This window comes from Sinocyclocheilus rhinocerous, unplaced genomic scaffold, assembly GCF_001515625.1.
Source record: "Sinocyclocheilus rhinocerous isolate Xijiao unplaced genomic scaffold, SAMN03320098_v1.1 scaffold990, whole genome shotgun sequence".
NCBI lineage: Eukaryota > Metazoa > Chordata > Actinopteri > Cypriniformes > Cyprinidae > Sinocyclocheilus > Sinocyclocheilus rhinocerous.
The window spans coordinates 1,040,406-1,058,637 of record NW_015652301.1 but is presented as its reverse complement, the minus strand read 5'-3'; the positions used below and the strand labels follow the sequence as shown (position 1 = coordinate 1,058,637).

Below are 18,232 nucleotides of genomic sequence, written 5' to 3'. Positions count from 1 at the left end.
ACATATACACTGGCGTGAATTTCCCTGAAGGTTTCACAAGGTGTTCGTTTGACAAAGCAGTTTAAATTCTTATTACTGTTAATACTGTACTTCTCTTTAAATAAATGCACTAGCGCCACCATTTATGACATGCTTTTGTATAATTCTTTGCGTCCTTGAGGAATCTGAAGGTGTTTTGCACCAAAGGCCTATATCTGAACTCCATGTTCATTTCTTCACTAAAGCTCAGTATGTTTCATCTGTAGTGCACTAGTGTAATCTGGCCGTTGAGAAGGTTTTATAGTGTGTCCTGTAGGATCTCTAACTGACGACTACAACCCATTGGATCAGTGCCCGGGCCTCCAGCAGACACCACATAGTATTACTGCGTTTAAGAGCCTTATTAAGTAATGGGGTTTAGAGGGCACTATCTCATTCAATTTAATTCAATCAGATGCTTTAGACGCCTCAAACAGCAAACGTTCAACACGTTTCTCTAATTCAGTTTAGCCAATAAAACATTTTAGTAACACATTGCTTGTAAAGTTGTAATTGTTTGATAAATATATCAATACACGATAATGATGTTACACATGGCAGTTTTTAGGCAATACAACAAAGGGTTAATATAGTTAACTAAAACCATAAAAAATGATGATGCTTGAAATAAAATAAAAATAAATTTTTTTTTATTGTAACTACTTGGCAAGGCAACATTTCTAATTTTAATCTAGTTGATTGAAATAAAAAATGATTAAAACTACATATAAAACCCCCAAAAACGACTAAAAATGACAAAAACACAACAAAATGACTAAAATTTTAACTAAAATACAAAAGAAAAACTGATAAGTAAAAAAACGAATCAAAATAGTACTATAATTACTATACTAAAGGTCTGAGAGCACCAATGAAAAGTTTTATATTTCATTATAATATATGCAAAATGTTTTGAGTGAAAACTTCTTTTGAAAACTTTTGTTTTTTCTCTCTCTCTAAAAAGTTTTAGGGCTAAAGATTTTAAGTGTGGACCCTAAACATTTTTAAGTGTGGACCCAAAATATAACATTTTATATATGTATATTATATAACTTATAAATGCATATTTTAGTTTTAGTTTATTATACATTTAGTCATTTAGCAGATGCTTTTATCCAAAGCGACTTACAAATGAGGACAATAAAAGCAGTCAAAACTAAATTATAAATTATAACAATTTATCAAAATTAAATCAAGCAATTAAACGGGACAGAGAGACTGTTTAAAGAGGTAAATGCAGGCAAACGGCCGCAGCCCCAGCAAAGCATCAACGGCCGGGTGTTGACCAAATGACTTAAGGTAATAAGGTAATTGAGGAAGGTATTATTAGATAAGCAATGAAGAAAGGAAAAGGGTTGTTCAGACAAAGTATCTTATCTTCTCAGAAACGTAGCTTACAGAGTGACGTCTCACATACAACATTAGTATAAAAGAGCAGGGCTTCCTCTGCTGCAGGATCGGACACGTTCAGTTCAGTCTGCACAGCTCTCTAGCGGTTGATCTCTGTGTTGTAAACTCAGCAGTGTGATCATGTTGGCATCACGGGCACACCTCGCCAAGCAGGCCGCAGCCATGCTGGTGCGCCAACCCGCCTGCCTGATGCATCATGGGGGAGACTGGGGCAACTGGGGCAACACCAACGTCGCTGTGGTAAGTACACACACAAACTGGCAGGTTAAAAACGATGGAAGCATTCAGTCTTGAATCTCTTGTTCGCTATATGATATATAGTCTCTGTCTGGTTCTGAATTTGTAACTGGATCTGCTTTTGAAGGTGTTCTCAGGCTGCGGTTGGTGGGATGGAACTGACATCCATGAGGCTGCGTAGTAAGTATTCAGCAGTGTGCGCTTCAAAATATCATTCCCCGTATCATCATTTTGGTCGTTTATCAGTAAAAACATCGAAGAATCCTTAAAACAAGCTCCATTTACAATAAGGTCTCATTTGTTAACAATGAGCAATATATTTTACAACATGTATTAACCTTTGTTAAATGTTAGTTAAAAATGTTCATGTGAAATAATGTAGTAGTAAATGTTGAGATTAACATTAACTAAGACTAATAAGTGCAATAAAAGTATTGTTCATTCTTAGTTCATGTTAACTAATGTAGTTAACTAATGTTTACAAATAAGTACTTTCGAGTCAGATAAGACTGAGATTACATTTAGTTTTGGTTCCCTATTGAGAAATCTATTTTTGTAGTTTTAAGCTACAAAAATAACAATATTCATCAGTGAATTTTGTTACATTTTTGACTAAGCCAAGAAAATACGATTCGCAAATGAGGTAGAAATAGATCTGAGATATTTTTCTTGAGAAACATCTTATAAATTGGAAAAGTAATAATTATAGTCATTTAAAAAAATTATTTAAAAATGATCGTTTGCAGTAGCACCATTCAAAACATGTCTGTCAATGGCTGAATGCTCTTATATTTTTATAACGTATGGACCTGTGTGGATTATGTATGGGATAATATACAGTCACTCGGTCATTATCACTAAATAAACTTCAGTAAGACTACTTGCCAAATAAATTAAAAAAAAAAATTCCGAGCTGAAATTATTTATTTTGGTTACCTGGTTTAGTTCAGTGCTTGAGCTTACAAATATTTTTGACAGTTAAATGCTGTAATTGACCAATCAGAATCAAGTATCATTAATAAATAATACCGTGTCTCTTTGAAGCACCATGTACCACTTGAGCCGTAATGGAGCCCGTTTTCAGATCTTTGCCCCAAACCAGCAGCAAATGCACGTCATGGACCACATGAAGATGCAGCCATCATCAAGTGACAACAGGTAGACATCATTAAAATGAAATATAACATTAAATATACCGTTTACACAACCTTTCATATTCCCATTCTGCGCATTTCACTCATCTTGTGAAAATATAACAAAAAAGTACCAAGGAAACATCATGTTTTATGGGAATGTCATTGCTTTTTGGATGTGCTGCATGGAATTTTTTTCGAAGAGCGTTACATGATTGTTGTGATAGTTCCCATTAAAGTATATTTTAAAGTACCATGATCATCTGATAAAAGAGTTCTCTCTCCGCAGGAACATGATGATAGAGTCTGCGCGATTCAGCCATGGTCAGGGCATGATGCAGATGAACGATCTGTCTAAACTGGACGTCAGCAGCTTTGACGCCGTCATCTTCCCTGGAGGCCACGGAGTAGTCAAGAACCTGTGAGAGAGAAGTCTTTTAGCTGATGAATGCTAATGCAAATATAAATGTCACTGAAAAGAAATCCATGCCAAAAGAAGTGCATTATCCGGACGGGCGAGATGCTCGTATAGACCATCAAGAGTTCACTATGGAGTCCATCTAAACATACTTAAACTTCAGGTTACAACTTAATGGATAACATCCTGGCAGAAAATGACTAGTACTTTTTCAGTTTTTCCACATATTTTTTCTTACAGTGTACCTAACTGAACAACAATTACAAGCTAATAACATGCTGTATCATAAATGTGCATTTATTATTGACCAATTGGAACTAGCAACTTAATGCACATTTGTTTGTACTGTTTTGTACGGCATCTTTCTCTAGCTCTCTCCAGGTTGATGTGCTGCTTGGCTGGCTAGCTGTTCAATGGTTTCCTCTTTTTGTGTAATTTAGATGAAAATATGTATTTTTTTATCATTTACAAAAGTTGCTAAACGTTGCCAAAAACTTTTTAAAAATAGCTCAATTTGTTGCTAGGTGCTTTTTGAAAAAAAAGTTGCTAGGGTAGTCTGAAAAGTTGCTAAATTTAGCAACAAAATTGCTAAGTTGGCAACACTGCGGGGAACGAAATACCGCTAAAAGAGCGGACCGCTTTACGGCAGCAACAAATGCACGGGCCCAACTATCCTCCGTAATTATGACAGTGAAGTCCACTCACTTAATTGTAGGGTGCTCCAAAGTCGCAAAAATACACAGAGCTACATACAGTTGCTTTAAATCAGAAAAATGTCAAATAGAAGCATTTTCACTTGTGGTCTGTAAATATGATTCAATTAAATTGTTTCAATGTTTTTCAACTGACCTGAATCCTGCTCTGTCTTTGGCTCAGTCTGTCCAGCATGGCTCCTCTCCTGGCGTGCCGAGTGCTGCCCAATCTGGAAGTCACGATGGGTTACGAACGTGACGAGAGCAGCCGCTGGGGCCGCTGGCCCAACACCACCATGGTGCAGGCGGTCAAGAGCATGGGGGCCCGTCACAACACCCGTGAACCTTACATATCCTTTCACTTTTAACATATTTTTTTACTTCTTATTCATTTTTTCAAGTGTAAAACATGATTTTTCCCTTAACTGCCCATCTCACGAGGCCTATGTGGATGAGAAAAACAAGGTGATCAGCACTCCAACTTTCATGTGGGAGACTGACTTTCACTACCATTACATCTTTGATGGCATCGGGAACATGGTCAAGCACGTCATGCGCATGACTGCCAAGTGATTCCTGTGAGATGCAAGACACCAGAAGGCTTTCACACTTAACTTTAGGTTGACCCGAATCCGCTATTATGTGGACATATAGAGAGCAAATAAAGAAAAGCATACAATGCAACTCCTGTGTTGTACTATGTATCATATAGCATAGACTTAATCTCCCACTCTACATGTAAACAAACCATATACTTATTTTTGAAGTAGATGATGAGTAAATAATTGAAAAGTTAATATTTTGACAGCAACATTTTAGTGGAACATTTTATTTTACAAACATAAAAAAACGAGTGTCAACATTTATTAAAAAAAAATAAAAAAAAAATAAAAAAATATATATATATATATATAAAAGGTATAAAACACTTTTTTTTAAAACAAAACTTTAAACTCGTTTTCAAAAATGTCAAGAAACCTTTAAATGTATTACAAAAATGTACAGCAGCATCTTAAATATAAGACAGTTTCAGGCTTTCTCAACGCATTCATGAACAGTTGTACAAAATGAAAAAAAGAGAAGTAAAAATATTTACAACACTAAGCACAGACTGACAAAGAGCCTGAGATGGATTTCAAGATCCATAAGCATCTATGTTTTTGATTCAGCCATTTTAAATATCCATTTCAACGTCATTCAGCTGAGTTCTTTGTATTAAAGTGAAACAGATATAGAAGAATTATAGAAGAGAACTGGCTGCAAATATGTTTCTCTTTGGGGAAGTTAGTTACAAAAGTAAAGAGTACAAATAAATTGTGAGGAGAGTCTGAATGAGTATTAAGGAGCCTAAGCTTCTTAACTCAATATTGGCACTGAATTTTTGATTTAAATTATAACAGAATTTGGGACTTGACCAAAATGAAAATGACAAAGGGTTTAAGATGAACTATTTTTTAAGATATGGTGAAATATACACAAGAATGGAGCTCAAATATACACATGGTAAACAAATATGCAACAGCAACATTATACTCAGATATACATGCACTCATGTATATGTAAAATACAACAACATTATATATTTCAGTTGCTTGAAATATATGTTTTCTTGGCTGCAGTATCTGATTGTCAAAGCAGACTTTATGCTATACTGTTGTTTTGGTTCTGCTGATTGGAGAATGTAATAAAACCCTTTGGAAGTACAGTTATATTTCCAGCATGTCCATTATCCACAATGGATATTAATTTCAGATACAAAATCTGTATCAAAACGGTATGATACTTCTAATTAGTTTTTTTTTTATTTTCTGTTAAAACTGTACTTCTGTATCCTTATCTTTTAGTCTAGACAGACAGAAGTGCAATCTGGGATTGACGACAACAGATAAATACAAAGTCAACGAAAGACAGAGATACAAAAGCTACATTCCATATACTATACATTTTTCAAGTTTAGAACAACCAGTAGGAACTGAATGCACATTTACAGCATCATGGCAATGCTCTTTATTCGGCTCCAGGATGTATATACATCAAGGATATTCAAGTCTGGATCCTTTGATTTCTCAGGATTTGTTAGGTTTGTACTTAAAACCAATTTCTTCTTTCTTGGGATGCTCTGGAAATATAAACACAGGGATTGTAGTTAGTTACCTACAAGAGATAAACCACATAAAACCTTGGGTTTGCATTGAATTTAACATGGGAATAAGTAAGGCATTTTATAAATGTCTGCTAACACAAAAATTCCTGTTCTTGAAGCCATATGTGAATATATCACTTTCAGAATCTTATATGTTATATATATAGTGACACGCACATTTGTGCCTATAAAGTGAAGTATTATGCAGATAGCCTGAGTTAAAACAAGTTTAAGATCAATATGGATATTATAGATCAAAGGAATTAAAGGGAGGTAACGGACCAAGGTAAGGTTCTCAAAGAAGTGCGGAGCTGGAGTCAGAGTCTGGGTCAGGGGGGATGCAGGAGTCTTGGGAGCAGGATTGCTGGGTCCTGCGATACTCCTGGAACTCCTGTCTCAGGGCATTGAAGCGGGCCTCACTAAGGGAACGACTGTACCGGTGCTGAGGAGGCTGGGATACTATGGGAGGGCTTACGGAGTACAGGCCTGAGAGGAGAGGAAAGGAGCAGGAGGGAGGATGAGGAAGATAAATTGAGCAGGATGGCAAACTTCATTTGGCATTACATTTGGTGTGGGGAATGACCAAACATTCTCAAAGAGCTGAAGGATGAAGTTCTTACGTTTACTCTGGAAGTCCTGGAGGCCAGTAGTGGAGCAGGGGCGATCTTGCCTGAACTCCCTGCCTCGCCCAAAACCTGCATGGGGCCGCTCCATCTTCATGGCCTCCAGGATGTTGGGATCCACAGAGCATTCCACAGCATCCCACTCGTAACTCTCATCTACAGAGGTATTTCTTCTAGACACACACATATGCAACAATACACAGTGAGATGTACAAAATGACAGTGATATAAATTTGTACAAAACAAAATAAGAAAATGGTAACCGTTCTAGCTGTCTTTGCTGAGGTCTTGCCTCATGCATTTGTGTGTCAGCTTCACCTTTTGGACCTCTGTTCTCTCACGTCTTTGTCTGCCTTGTGCATCTCACTCTCCTCGGTGGTCTCTGGTGAGCTGAGTAAGGTTGGGGTGATAGAGAGAGACTGGCGTAGGTGCCCGTGTCCATACGGTCCCACACTACCCCTTCCACTGCTCTGGCTGGCGTAACTGGCTCTGCCCCCATCACCTCTTATATCCCGGCCTTCTGTCTCTGTGAAGCCCCTAACTGCACCCATCCCTTTGTCCACCTGTCTCGGAAAGTCTTGCTCTCGTCGGGGGAAGGATGTATGATACGGTGAGGGCCAGCTGTAACCTCTGGGTAGGAAAGGCCTTGGCAGACCCATTCTGGGTTCTGCAGGATGCACGTAGTCCACCCTGGCCACTGGTCTGGTAGGGCCAAAATGTCGAGAGGGGTCTTGTGGGACATTCTTATGCTGAACTGACCTGAGTGTTTCCTGATAAGACAGAGGCCACCTAGAGGAATCTGGAAAAACTGTTCCCTGTCGACGTGGATCTGATTCCCTCCTGGAAGGCAGGGATGATTCCATGTGTTGTGGTGGATCTGGGGCTGAGGGACCAGGTATGTGATAGGGGGGTTGCATGTCAGCTCTCTCAATATGCTGACATCTCTCTAGACTGTAGTTGGTAGGAGGCTGAAAGGGCACTGTCCCTCGCCATGATGGGCCAGACATGGGATAGTAACATGCAGGAGTGCGACCCAAACTGTATGATTTGAGCCTTATGTCTGGTTGGGGAAATTCATCTCTGTAGCAGGTCTCAGAGACATAAGTTCTTGGATTGTCAGGGGGGATGCAGGAGTCTTGGGAGCAGGATTGCTGGGTCCTGCGATACTCCTGGAACTCCTGTCTCAGGGCATTGAAGCGGGCCTCAACTAAGGGAACGACGTACCGGTGCTGAGGAGGCTGGGATACTATGGGAGGGCTTACGGAGTACAGGCCTTGAGAGGAGAGGAAAGGAGCAGGAGGAGGATGAGGAAGATAAATTGAGCAGGATGGCAAACTTCATTTGGCATTACATTTGGTGTGGGGAATGACCAAACATTCTCAAAGAGCTGAAGGATGAAGTTCTTACGTTTACTCTGGAAGTCCTGGAGGCCAGTAGTGGAGCAGGGGCGATCTTGCCTGAACTCCCTGCCTCGCCCAAAACCTGCATGGGGCCGCTCCATCTTCATGGCCTCCAGGATGTTGGGATCCACAGAGCATTCCACAGCATCCCACTCGTAACTCTCATCTACAGAGGTATTTCTTCTAGACACACACATATGCAACAATACACAGTGAGATGTACAAAATGACAGTGATATAAATTTGTACAAAACAAAATAAGAAAATGGTAACCGTTCTAGCTGTCTTTGCTGAGGTCTTGCCTCATGCATTTGTGTGTCAGCTTCACCTTTTGGACCTCTGTTCTCTCACGTCTTTGTCTGCCTTGTGCATCTCACTCTCCTCGGTGGTCTCTGGTGAGCTGAGTAAGGTTGGGGTGATAGAGAGAGACTGGCGTAGGTGCCCGTGTCCATACGGTCCCAATTCATCTCTGTAACAGGTCTCAGAGACATAAGTTCTTGGATTTTCAAAATGTTCCCATCTAGAACCTAAACTAATGGACTTTTTTAGGAAAGGACGTGGTTGCCCGACTCCAGAGAGGGTCCTACAGGGACCAATGCTGACTGATTTCTTCATGGAAGGCACAGGAGCCTGATAGATCCTTGAGGATATCATGTTTGTCCAGTCACCCTGAGTCTGAGGTCTTTGATATTGTTCAGATGTAAGGAGGCTGAAAGGGCACTGTCCCTCGCCATGATGGGCCAGACATGGGATAGTAACATGCAGGAGTGCGACCCAAACTGTATGATTTGAGCCTTATGTCTGGTTGGGGAAATTCATCTCTGTAGCCGGCCTCAGAGACATAAGTTCTTGGATTTTCAAAATGTTCCCATCTAGAACCTAAACTAATGGACTTTTTTAGGAAAGGACGTGGTTGCCCGATTCCAGAGAGGGTCCTACAGGGACCGATGCTGACTGATTTCTTCATGAAAGGCACTGGAGCCTGATAGATCCTTGAGGATATCATGTTTGTCCTTTTACTCTGAGTCTGAGGTCTTTGATATTGTTCAGATGTAGAGTCTGGACATTTGGAAACTATTGCTGCCATGCTTTTAGCTGTGTTAATTAATGTATGTGCCAGACCACGCTGAGTAAATTCTTGTTTTTGAGACCGTGAACTCTGAGAAAGCAAAGGCTGAGAACTCTTTTCCTTTTGTTTAGATGGTGAGAAACCTTTATTGCTTGTGTCTGAGGTACCTGATTTATCACAAGTATCTCTTGCTTCTAATTGTGAACATGGTTCAGAAACTGGAATACTTCCAAGTTTAGCATGTTCTACAGGTATGTTCAGGGTGCAAGGCTCATGAACAGCCGCATTGTGCTGACTAATATTGGTCTCAGTGTGGTCCTGACCATGTTTTTGCCAACTCTTGGGTACAACGTCAGGCTCATCTCTTAACAGTGTCCCAGTTTTTGCCTCGACAGTGGGTTCAGCAGATTCCGAAGACTCAGTTACTTCTACAGGATCATCTACACTCATTTCAATGAAACCCGGAAGACTCAGGTATTCCAGGATAGTGCTTGTCTGCAGTGGGGACATCCGGGTTGGTTGGGGAGCAAGCTTAAATTTAATTGATTCTGACATTCTTGAGAAATTTGACTGATCACTTTCTGCCTCATTTTCCAACAGGGTCAGGGGTGATATCCGACTAGGGCTTTCACTGAAGACACATTTGTCACTCTTTCTAGATCGAGCCCTGATACCCTCTTTCTCTTGCTCGCTGTAAGGCAATATGGAACTGGAATCATCACTCAATATGACTTTTCCCTTTGCTCCTACTTTCTGATGATCGTAGGGCAATGTAGAGCAGCCTGATGGATTACGACTCAGTCTGTCTTTTTGAACAGCCCTTACTTCCTCCACGTCTGTAACACTTTGAGTCCTGGGTTCAAAGTAATGTGGGTTAGGACCAGTATCTCTATCTTCTCCTGCCACGACTTGGTGCAGCTCAGATGGTTGAGGACTCAAGTGAGCAGGGGATATTGATCTAAATGCTGGAGCCTCTTTTTCAATTTTTCTTTCTTGCAACCATCCTTCCTCAACTAAAGTACTGTTGGGCAACTCCTGCTCCTCTTCCAAGTGACTCTCCAGGTGTCTAGCTCGTGCCCCACTGAGGTTGGTTCTATTATGAGAGGGTATGTCCCTGGTAGGAGAGAAAAGTGAGAGAGAGGTATATTGTGTGGCTGGTGAATGAGAAACATCTGCTGCCATTGAATCTTCTAGACTGGCAATGCCTTGTTGACATGTATGAGGGTAGAGTGAGCAAGGTGTGTTCCCTTCAGACAGGCTCTGCACGGGCACCTGGCTGGTGGGGGACGTCACAGGGCTTATGTCCCACTGGATGTATGTGGAAGATAAAGAGGGAAGTCTCTCCATGGGACTGCTGGTGTTGCCGAAATAACAGCCCCTTCTATAGTCCGATACACGCTGGGCAAGGCTGCTGGGTCGAGTTTTTTGCCGTAAATGGATGTCTTGGGGCTTCCAAATAGGGTCTTCAGACTCAACACCTTTCCATTTCCGTAAAGGACTTGCAGACTTGGCCTGCCTCTGTTCTCGCTCATGTGCCTGTGCCCTTCTGCTGGACGTGTAGTTTTCTAACTCCCTCTCCATTTGCTCACGTTCCTTCACTAGCTTTAAACATTTGCTTAAGTTGTCCCTCTCTCTTTCACCATCCAGTTGAGTTATCATAGTGCTGGGCTCTGTCAGCTGGCTGTCTCCATTGATGGGCTGGTAATGTGCTTGGTGGAGCAGCCTCTCTCTCTCCAAAGCTTGAGCTCTCCTGGTTAAGCTTGGAAAGATGTTCTCCCTATGACTAGCACGTCGGTATTTTTTTAGTGAGTCACTTGCCCTCTTTTCACTGCAGTCAAAATAAAAGCTGGCCCTCTCCAAAAATGCCTCAGAGCAACCCTGCTCATCATCAGAGTAGAAACAGCCGTGACGCGAGAAGTTTCTGGCCATTGCCTTCACCCTGCCAGGGGAGTGAGGAGGTCTTTCTGGATCTGGAGAGTCCACTGTCAATGCTGAGGGCATCGTTCTCGGTTTATCCCTCTCTGAACTTACAGGATTTGATTGGTTGGACTCTTTAAACGACCCATTGTTACTCCCTCCACCACTGCCTCTATCAGGGGATTGTGGGAGCTCCTTTTTGAGTTTTTTTTTAATGTGGGTTGGTGTGGAGTTTTCTAGGACAGGTTGGATAACGAAGTGGCCATCAGGACTTCTCGATATGGACTCAATAGCAGATGTGGGTGATGGAGATCCCCCAAAGTGGCTCTCAAACTGGGTGTAGTGTGGAGGTGGAGAGGATGAGGACAGAAGCTGTTTTCTCTGATCCTGGTACTCACTGCGGCTGCCTTTATTAAAAGAGGAACGGTCTGAACGATCGGAAGAGGATGAGTTGGGGAAGAAGTTTAAGGGAGGACACAGCTTTAACTTCAGCACACTGTCGGGACTGTCAGAAGGCGAGTGAGCTCTGAGGAGAAAAAACACAAGAGAACATTTAGGGAAGGAAGACAGGAAGACTTCATCCCTTCAGGTTGCCATTTCAAAAGCCAACTGTAGTACAGCGACAAAGATGAAGAAGCATAGGAATGATACATGCATTGCAAAGATGGACACTTACTGTGGAGACGAACTCTTCTGGATGGCAGAGGGGATATCTGAAATGGTGGGGAGGGTGTAAAGTTCATATCATGCCACAGATAATGAGTCATAAGATGAAGTGACAAAAACAAAAACAGCTCCAACAGAAACAGAGATGCAATGGATAACAACACCACTGACGTCTGAGAACAAATACATGAATTCAAATATGTCATGTAGCAGTCTCTGAGGCATTGAATGTCATAGAAATTGATAAGGAATGGACTTTAGAGTCAAATCATTGCTCACTGTACATAAACATTTGTTTAATTACCAGTGCCGATCCTAGACTTCTGGGGGCCCTACGGCTGTTGAGTGAGTGGTTATGAACGAATGAATGTAACGCATTTGTCCGTGTTTAACTCCGTCTCGAATCACGCTCGCGGAAAGCACTTGAGAAACAGTGTCTCTTCCGCGGCTCAGCACACTTTCAACTAATTTTTTTAGTCTCAAGCAAGACTGTACGACATTCACGTTACATGATTTGACTGATTTTTACGTAAAAAGGGCAACAGCGCACCGCATTAAAAGAAATGATCATTCATGTTTTCATAACCGCTGGCCAAATTCAAAAACTAAACTAAAATTAAATCATCTTTGAGAACAAGGGGGCCCCCTGGTGTTTCGGGGGCCCTACGCAGCTTGCCTATTTTGCGTATAGGGAGAATCGGCTCTGTTAATTACACAATCCATGTATCTGAATGCTGCAGCTCCAAATAACTTTGAGCATGCAAAAAGCTTCAAAATGTGTTTGTAGCGGTGTACTTTCAGTTGAACAAAAAAAAAATTTTCAATACCATAACAATGACCCTGTAAATTTTATCACTGCTTTTACCATCTCTCTTTTTCCTTCGCCGTTGTCTCCTTCTACTATTCATAACACAAGCTGTCACCAGAGAGAGGATGATGGCAACAAGCAGGAAACACACGCCCCCAATCACACCAGCCAACAGGGGCTCAGGAACAAAGGCCAGGAGACTAGGCGCTGATGGATACATCTCCATACCTTAAGGTCACACATTACATGTTATCTATTAATAATATAATAAATCAATTAACACAAATCATTTATACCAATATTACACTTCTGATTTCTTGAACTTTCAATTTCTCATTAAACCATATTAAAATTCCACAATATTCATTAAATCAGTAGTTTTCCCAAGCATCATGGGGCCTGACAAAAGCTTGAGATATGTCAATATTACGTCAAAATACAGATTTCTGAGTTCGTCTCACCTTCAGTAGAGATGACAACTGAGTCACTGGGCACACTGACCTGTTTGTCTCTACGAGACAAAAGGCGCAGCTCATAGTTTGAGTCCTGTGGAAACATGAAGAGAAAATGACCCATCAAGTGAATACGAATGGCAAAGAATAGATTCATTCAACATCAAGCTGCAATATTCTCAATATTTCACACATTTTACCTTCACAAGTCCCTGTACAATCAATTCAGTCACATTGACAGCAATCTCTCTGTCTATAGTGACCCACTCCCCCTTTCCCCGTTTTGCTTGAAGTACAAACAAAGTTAATGGTGGAGACTCTTCTAGAGGTGGCACCCATTGCAGCAACACACCCAGTGATGTACGATTGGCTGACAGCAAGGTGGGAGGGGACAACATTGCAATGGTGGTTACCACAGTGGGAGCTTCTGTTGGAGGTGCTGCAATGTAAAAAATATAAGGATTTACCTCAGCATACTAAATCATACATCTTGGCCCAAAGGTTTAGAATAACATTAAAGCCCACCAGGGAATGTTTTGAATCAAATAAGAATACAGATCTGAAAAGAAACTACAGACAGTCTAAGCATTACCATGTATAACAATTGAGTTCCTCAAGTGCTGGCCTGTAAGGCCACTGTTGTGCAGAGTTTAGCGCCAACTCTAACTGAAGACACTGAGCAAGCTAATCAATTAAGGGAGTAACTACAAAATTAAACGTAGGTGAGTTTGATCTGGGTTTGTGCTAAAGAGGGCAGTGGCCCTTCTGGGGTGGATCTGAGGAACCTGACGCATAAGACACATGTCTGCATGTGTAAAGATAATGGATGACCTCATAAAGTGCATAGTCTGTAAATGATGTACAAAAAAATGCTGACCCAGTGTCCTGATGGTGACAATCTCACTGAAGGGGCCAGAGCCCAACTTGTTTTGAGCAAGAACGCTGAACTGGTAACTAGTGGCAGCTTGCAGACCTGTCACCAGCAGTGAGGTTTTGGATGTTGGCACAGGGATTGATGCCCATTCATGCTTGCCTCTCACAGTAGGCTTTACCCTGATACGGAGAGAGATCAAATATTAAATTGAGTCAGTCCCATCGATATTGTAAAAAGACTGGTATCACATTTAGACTGGTATATATATTTTTAGTAATGTACTGGGGCACTGGTACGTCCTTGGTACAATGTACAATACAATTAATCTAATGCTGCTGATGCATTCAATTTTAAGTGACTCACCAAACAGTAAATTTCTGTGTGTATCCTCCATCAAAGCCCGGCTCCCAGGACACATTGGCCTGAGTAAACCCTGGATCCACAGACAAGGAGGTAACAGCATGGGGACTTGTGCCTGAAGAAGACAGAGCAGATAATACATTTAATTTCGGTCTCATTTGATTTTCTATAGGTAAATGAGGGTTATTTTTATTAACGGGCATCTATTCCCTGTTCCTCTCACCTAGCACTAATATTGTTGTTGAAGCAATGACAGTGGCCACACGGTTGGAGGCAAGACATTCCCACGCCCCCTGGTGGTCCTTACTAAGTGGACACAGGACCAAAGAGCCATTGGATAAGGCTGTAAATGGAGAGCGAGGGGCAGGACCAACCTAGAGTAGATGATAAAGAATCAAAAAGAGACTGAACCAGCATCCGAGGCTTTTAGTCATTGCCTGTAAATACATACAGTATGTGCTTTTTTTTTCTTTAGCTGATATACACACATTTCATACATCACTGAGCTGAAACAAACCGAAAGCTATTTGAACTTTTTTTTAAAACCTTACCTTATTCCATGTGATGTTAGGGGTGGGATCTCCCTGAGACTGACAGGGTATCACCAGCTCCCTGCCTACTTCCTGTAGGTACTCGGCACGAGGTGAGATACGGAATGAAGGGGGGTCCTGTGCACATCACCAGATTGCAAACAAGAGAAATGGTGTCAGCAATCAGTGTCAGGTCAGTCATTAATAATGCATTTCAATATGTGGTGACATTTATAAGTAAATGGCAACCTATATAAACATTTGACAAAGTATTTTCCATTTTAGATATATGGTGTTCACCTTCAGGATAACTTTGGTAGGCTCTGATTGGCCCATGGTCCCGTAACTGTTATAGGCTGTACAGGTGTACATGCCCACTGCATCATCATTGGCTGCGGTTATGAACACTGAACCCTCAGAGTTGACCATCCATCCTGGATACTAACCAATCAAGAAGTAGTATATAAAATGATCTTATATGGGTCACAATGAGATGTTTGATGATGTAAACATTCATAATGTACCTGCTCCAAGTCCAAGGATGCTCCATCTTTGGTCCAATTCACATACAGCATAGGGGGCTCGGCTTGAACTGGGCATATGATCTTTCCCCCCTTTCCCGTGGGCAGATAAGTCTCACGGGGCATCCGTACCACTCGTGCTGGATCTTTAAGAGAATCAGGTTTTTAATCTATCATTTGTATTGTTAACCAATTAAATTTGAACCTTTAAACTTCTCTTGCTCTTTTTACCTAGTTTACATGAAGCAAGATTTGAATATTTAAAACATATAAAGAATCCAGAACCAACAAATTGCAAAGCACTCACGTTTAACTTTGAGGTAGGCAGACACAGAGGGCGGAGTCATTAGACCATTGGTGGGTGTGCAGGTATAATACCCAGAGTCCTCAGGAATAAGACCCGAAATGAGGAGGGTCCCATCCACTAGTATTTTCACCCGTGATTTCAGAATTCTGTAAACACAAACATGCATCCAACTGAGGGGCAAACAGAAATTGCAAAAATACCAGACAGTTAATTCACTGGACACCGCGGTTGACCAATCAGAATCAAGTATTCCAGTGAGCCTCATGATATTGTTATACATTTCAAGTTAGTATTCTGGTCACTTACTCGATGTGATACACATTTTGTCCTTGTTTCCACCACTCATACGTGAAGTTAGAAGGATATGCTTCTGCTTGGCATTGCAGAATTGCATCCTGGGACATGTTCATGGTGGTGTCCTCAGGGGGAATGATGATAATTGGAGGACCTGGTTGAAAGCAAAGGAGCATGCATGTGAGACAGAATGCGTAAAAGCATGCATGTAATCAGCTTTGACGGGCATTCAGATCCGAGGAGGTTTAGGTGAGATTTAGGCTTAAGTACCAATATGCATTGTGCTAAAGCACTACCACCAAAAGAGGGCAATGTTTGCTCACTGAATCACACTACAGTTTGCCAGAATAGTTAGTTGCTCTAAATTCTTATGCTGTGTACAAGACATATGTGAGATATTTATTTTTTGCGGACTTCAACCATATACTGCATTCTGTTGCTCAATGTTCAGAAGATGACAGATGAAGAAACAAAATGGCAATGCTAGCAACCACTTTGCAGTTGTGCGATTATCAACAGAAAACACTGTTCTTTATCAACACACAATCATGGAATTTACAATCATTAATGCATTTTATTTTCTTAAAGTGCACATCTTTCTCAGTGCACATCATACACACATTTACAGCGAAATGCTCTGACTTAAAGTGACTGTTGCACAGTAGGGAGTTCTGACTTTCAGATCTGACTAGAAGCTGCAACAGTTCTCAATGTGAACCAAGCCAGTTGCAAACGATATGAAGTCAAGATTTAGGTTATTCAATTTGCACACAAATCCAACTCCACCAAAGATGCCAGTGTTCTAAGACCCAATGCTGCTTAAATGCTTAATACCCTGCAAGCCTATTTCTATTTACTGCTGAGTTTCCTCGCCCACGTGGACAAGACGTGGTGTGTAACTGACCTTTGACCTGCAGCTGGGTGATATGGGTAAGGTTCCCTTCTGAGTTGGATACGTGACACTTGTATATTCCTGTCGTTTCCCTGGTAACCTTGCTTAAAGACAAGGTTTCATTGAGTACCTGTTGGGGAAATTTAATGTTTAGGTGGTAAACGGGAGGAGGAATGAGGAAAATGTGAACAGCCCAAAGTGAACTCTACACTCAAGTCAGCATGAAACAGGATTTACAAGTAATCGTGCTTCTGTAATCCAATGTATTTCTGAGTAAAACAGCATAATCTATGTGGGAAAAAAAATCTAGATTTGATTTTATAAATAACTGCGCAATGAAAAGCTTGTTATATATCAAAATGGAGATAGCTAGTTGGAGGGGGAGGGATTCATGAATCACTCACAATAAGACTAAAAACATGTATAAAGAAAGCAAACAGGGTCGATTTTGAATTCATGTTGACTTTCAATGATCTTTATTAATGACCAATCAACTAACAAGCTCTGTGTACCTGAATTGCTTCTTGTTTTTCAGCATCACTACCATCTTTTCTCCAGATGATGGTGGGTTTGGGGTTTCCATGAGCATCACAGTGGAGGGTGAGAGATTCACCCAACATGACCTCCAGAAAGGCAGGAGGAGTCTTTATGAATATCGGAGGAGCTACAACAGACATAAAAACCATCAAATCCATGTTCATCAAAAAGCAAAGCAAAGCAAAGCATAGCAAAATAAAATGAAATAAAATAATAAATAAATAACATAAAATAAATGTGTGATATTAAAAAATATAAAAATAAACTAAAAAACAATACAGAAATAAATATATACAAAAATAAAATAATTAAACTAAATATTAAAAATAAAAAGTAAATGAAAAAATAAATAATATAAAATAAATGTGATATTAAAAACAATATTAAAACAAACCAAAAACAAATAATGAATGAATGAATAAATAAATAAGGTGTAATCTGGCAGACAATTCTAATATCAGACTAATTAGACTGATAAGAACCAGTCACCAGTATACAATAAAATGCAGCTCTTAATGATCTAAAATCATTGCGTTACACTGAGTAGAGCATGTGTTCTTTAACTTTCTCAAAGAGTAACATGCTATTAAGTGATAATTTGCAAGTGATGAAAAATCTCTAAACACGAGAAGAAAAAAATTTCTTATTTCCCCATAGGGATGTAACGGTATGAAAATTTCTTATCACGATTATAGTGACCAAAATGATCACGGTTATCAGTATTATCACGGTATTGTTAAAATGTGCTGGAGATGTTAAAAAAGTACCGACACATAAATCACTTCAAGTTTTATATTTAAAAATCAACAAACAACAAATAAAATGAGATTTTGTTTGCATAACTAAAACAATAACATTGCCAATGATGACCGGATTTTAAATGACAACATGACTGACAACAGTTTATCTAATAGCATGTTCAAATATCTAA

General features: G+C 40.4%; 2 protein-coding genes across 2 annotated transcripts in view; one reads left to right on the top strand and one right to left on the bottom strand.

The window, feature by feature from the left end:
• The first annotated feature begins 1,453 nt into the window (after positions 1-1,453).
• LOC107714552 (ES1 protein, mitochondrial-like) lies at positions 1,454-4,592 on the top strand. The gene is made up of 6 exons (XM_016520421.1): positions 1,454-1,668; positions 1,793-1,845; positions 2,710-2,823; positions 3,088-3,220; positions 4,070-4,258; positions 4,347-4,592. Exons 1-6 carry the CDS (start codon positions 1,549-1,551, stop codon positions 4,479-4,481), a joined length of 744 nt encoding a protein of 247 aa, XP_016375907.1. The 5' UTR covers positions 1,454-1,548; the 3' UTR covers positions 4,482-4,592.
• An 870-nt stretch (positions 4,593-5,462) lies between these two features.
• The window catches only part of LOC107714578 (uncharacterized), a 44,383-nt gene continuing 31,613 nt past the window's right edge, over positions 5,463-18,232 (bottom strand). The window contains exons 5-23 of the mRNA XM_016520451.1: positions 17,277-17,428; positions 16,777-16,894; positions 15,885-16,026; positions 15,579-15,724; positions 15,275-15,417; positions 15,051-15,191; positions 14,772-14,888; positions 14,444-14,594; positions 14,224-14,335; positions 13,864-14,039; positions 13,187-13,425; positions 12,996-13,080; positions 12,592-12,762; positions 11,737-11,773; positions 8,907-11,586; positions 6,993-7,765; positions 6,672-6,847; positions 6,334-6,537; positions 5,463-6,027 (exon numbers count right to left, since the gene is read on the bottom strand). Of these exons, the coding sequence (XP_016375937.1) occupies positions 6,347-6,537; positions 6,672-6,847; positions 6,993-7,765; positions 8,907-11,586; positions 11,737-11,773; positions 12,592-12,762; positions 12,996-13,080; positions 13,187-13,425; positions 13,864-14,039; positions 14,224-14,335; positions 14,444-14,594; positions 14,772-14,888; positions 15,051-15,191; positions 15,275-15,417; positions 15,579-15,724; positions 15,885-16,026; positions 16,777-16,894; positions 17,277-17,428 (5,750 nt within the window). The 3' untranslated portion in view covers positions 5,463-6,027; positions 6,334-6,346. The remainder of the gene's footprint in view (positions 6,028-6,333; positions 6,538-6,671; positions 6,848-6,992; positions 7,766-8,906; positions 11,587-11,736; positions 11,774-12,591; positions 12,763-12,995; positions 13,081-13,186; positions 13,426-13,863; positions 14,040-14,223; positions 14,336-14,443; positions 14,595-14,771; positions 14,889-15,050; positions 15,192-15,274; positions 15,418-15,578; positions 15,725-15,884; positions 16,027-16,776; positions 16,895-17,276; positions 17,429-18,232) is intronic.

Coding starts and splice junctions, on each gene's coding strand:
- LOC107714552 (XM_016520421.1), top strand. CDS start 1,549: ATGTTGGCATCACGGGCACACCTCGCCAAGCAGGCCGCAGCCATGCTG. Junction 2,824..3,087: donor CCATCATCAAGTGACAACAG/GTAGACATCATT, acceptor CTCTCTCCGCAG/GAACATGATGATAGAGTCTG. Junction 4,259..4,346: donor ACAACACCCGTGAACCTTAC/ATATCCTTTCAC, acceptor TGCCCATCTCAC/GAGGCCTATGTGGATGAGAA.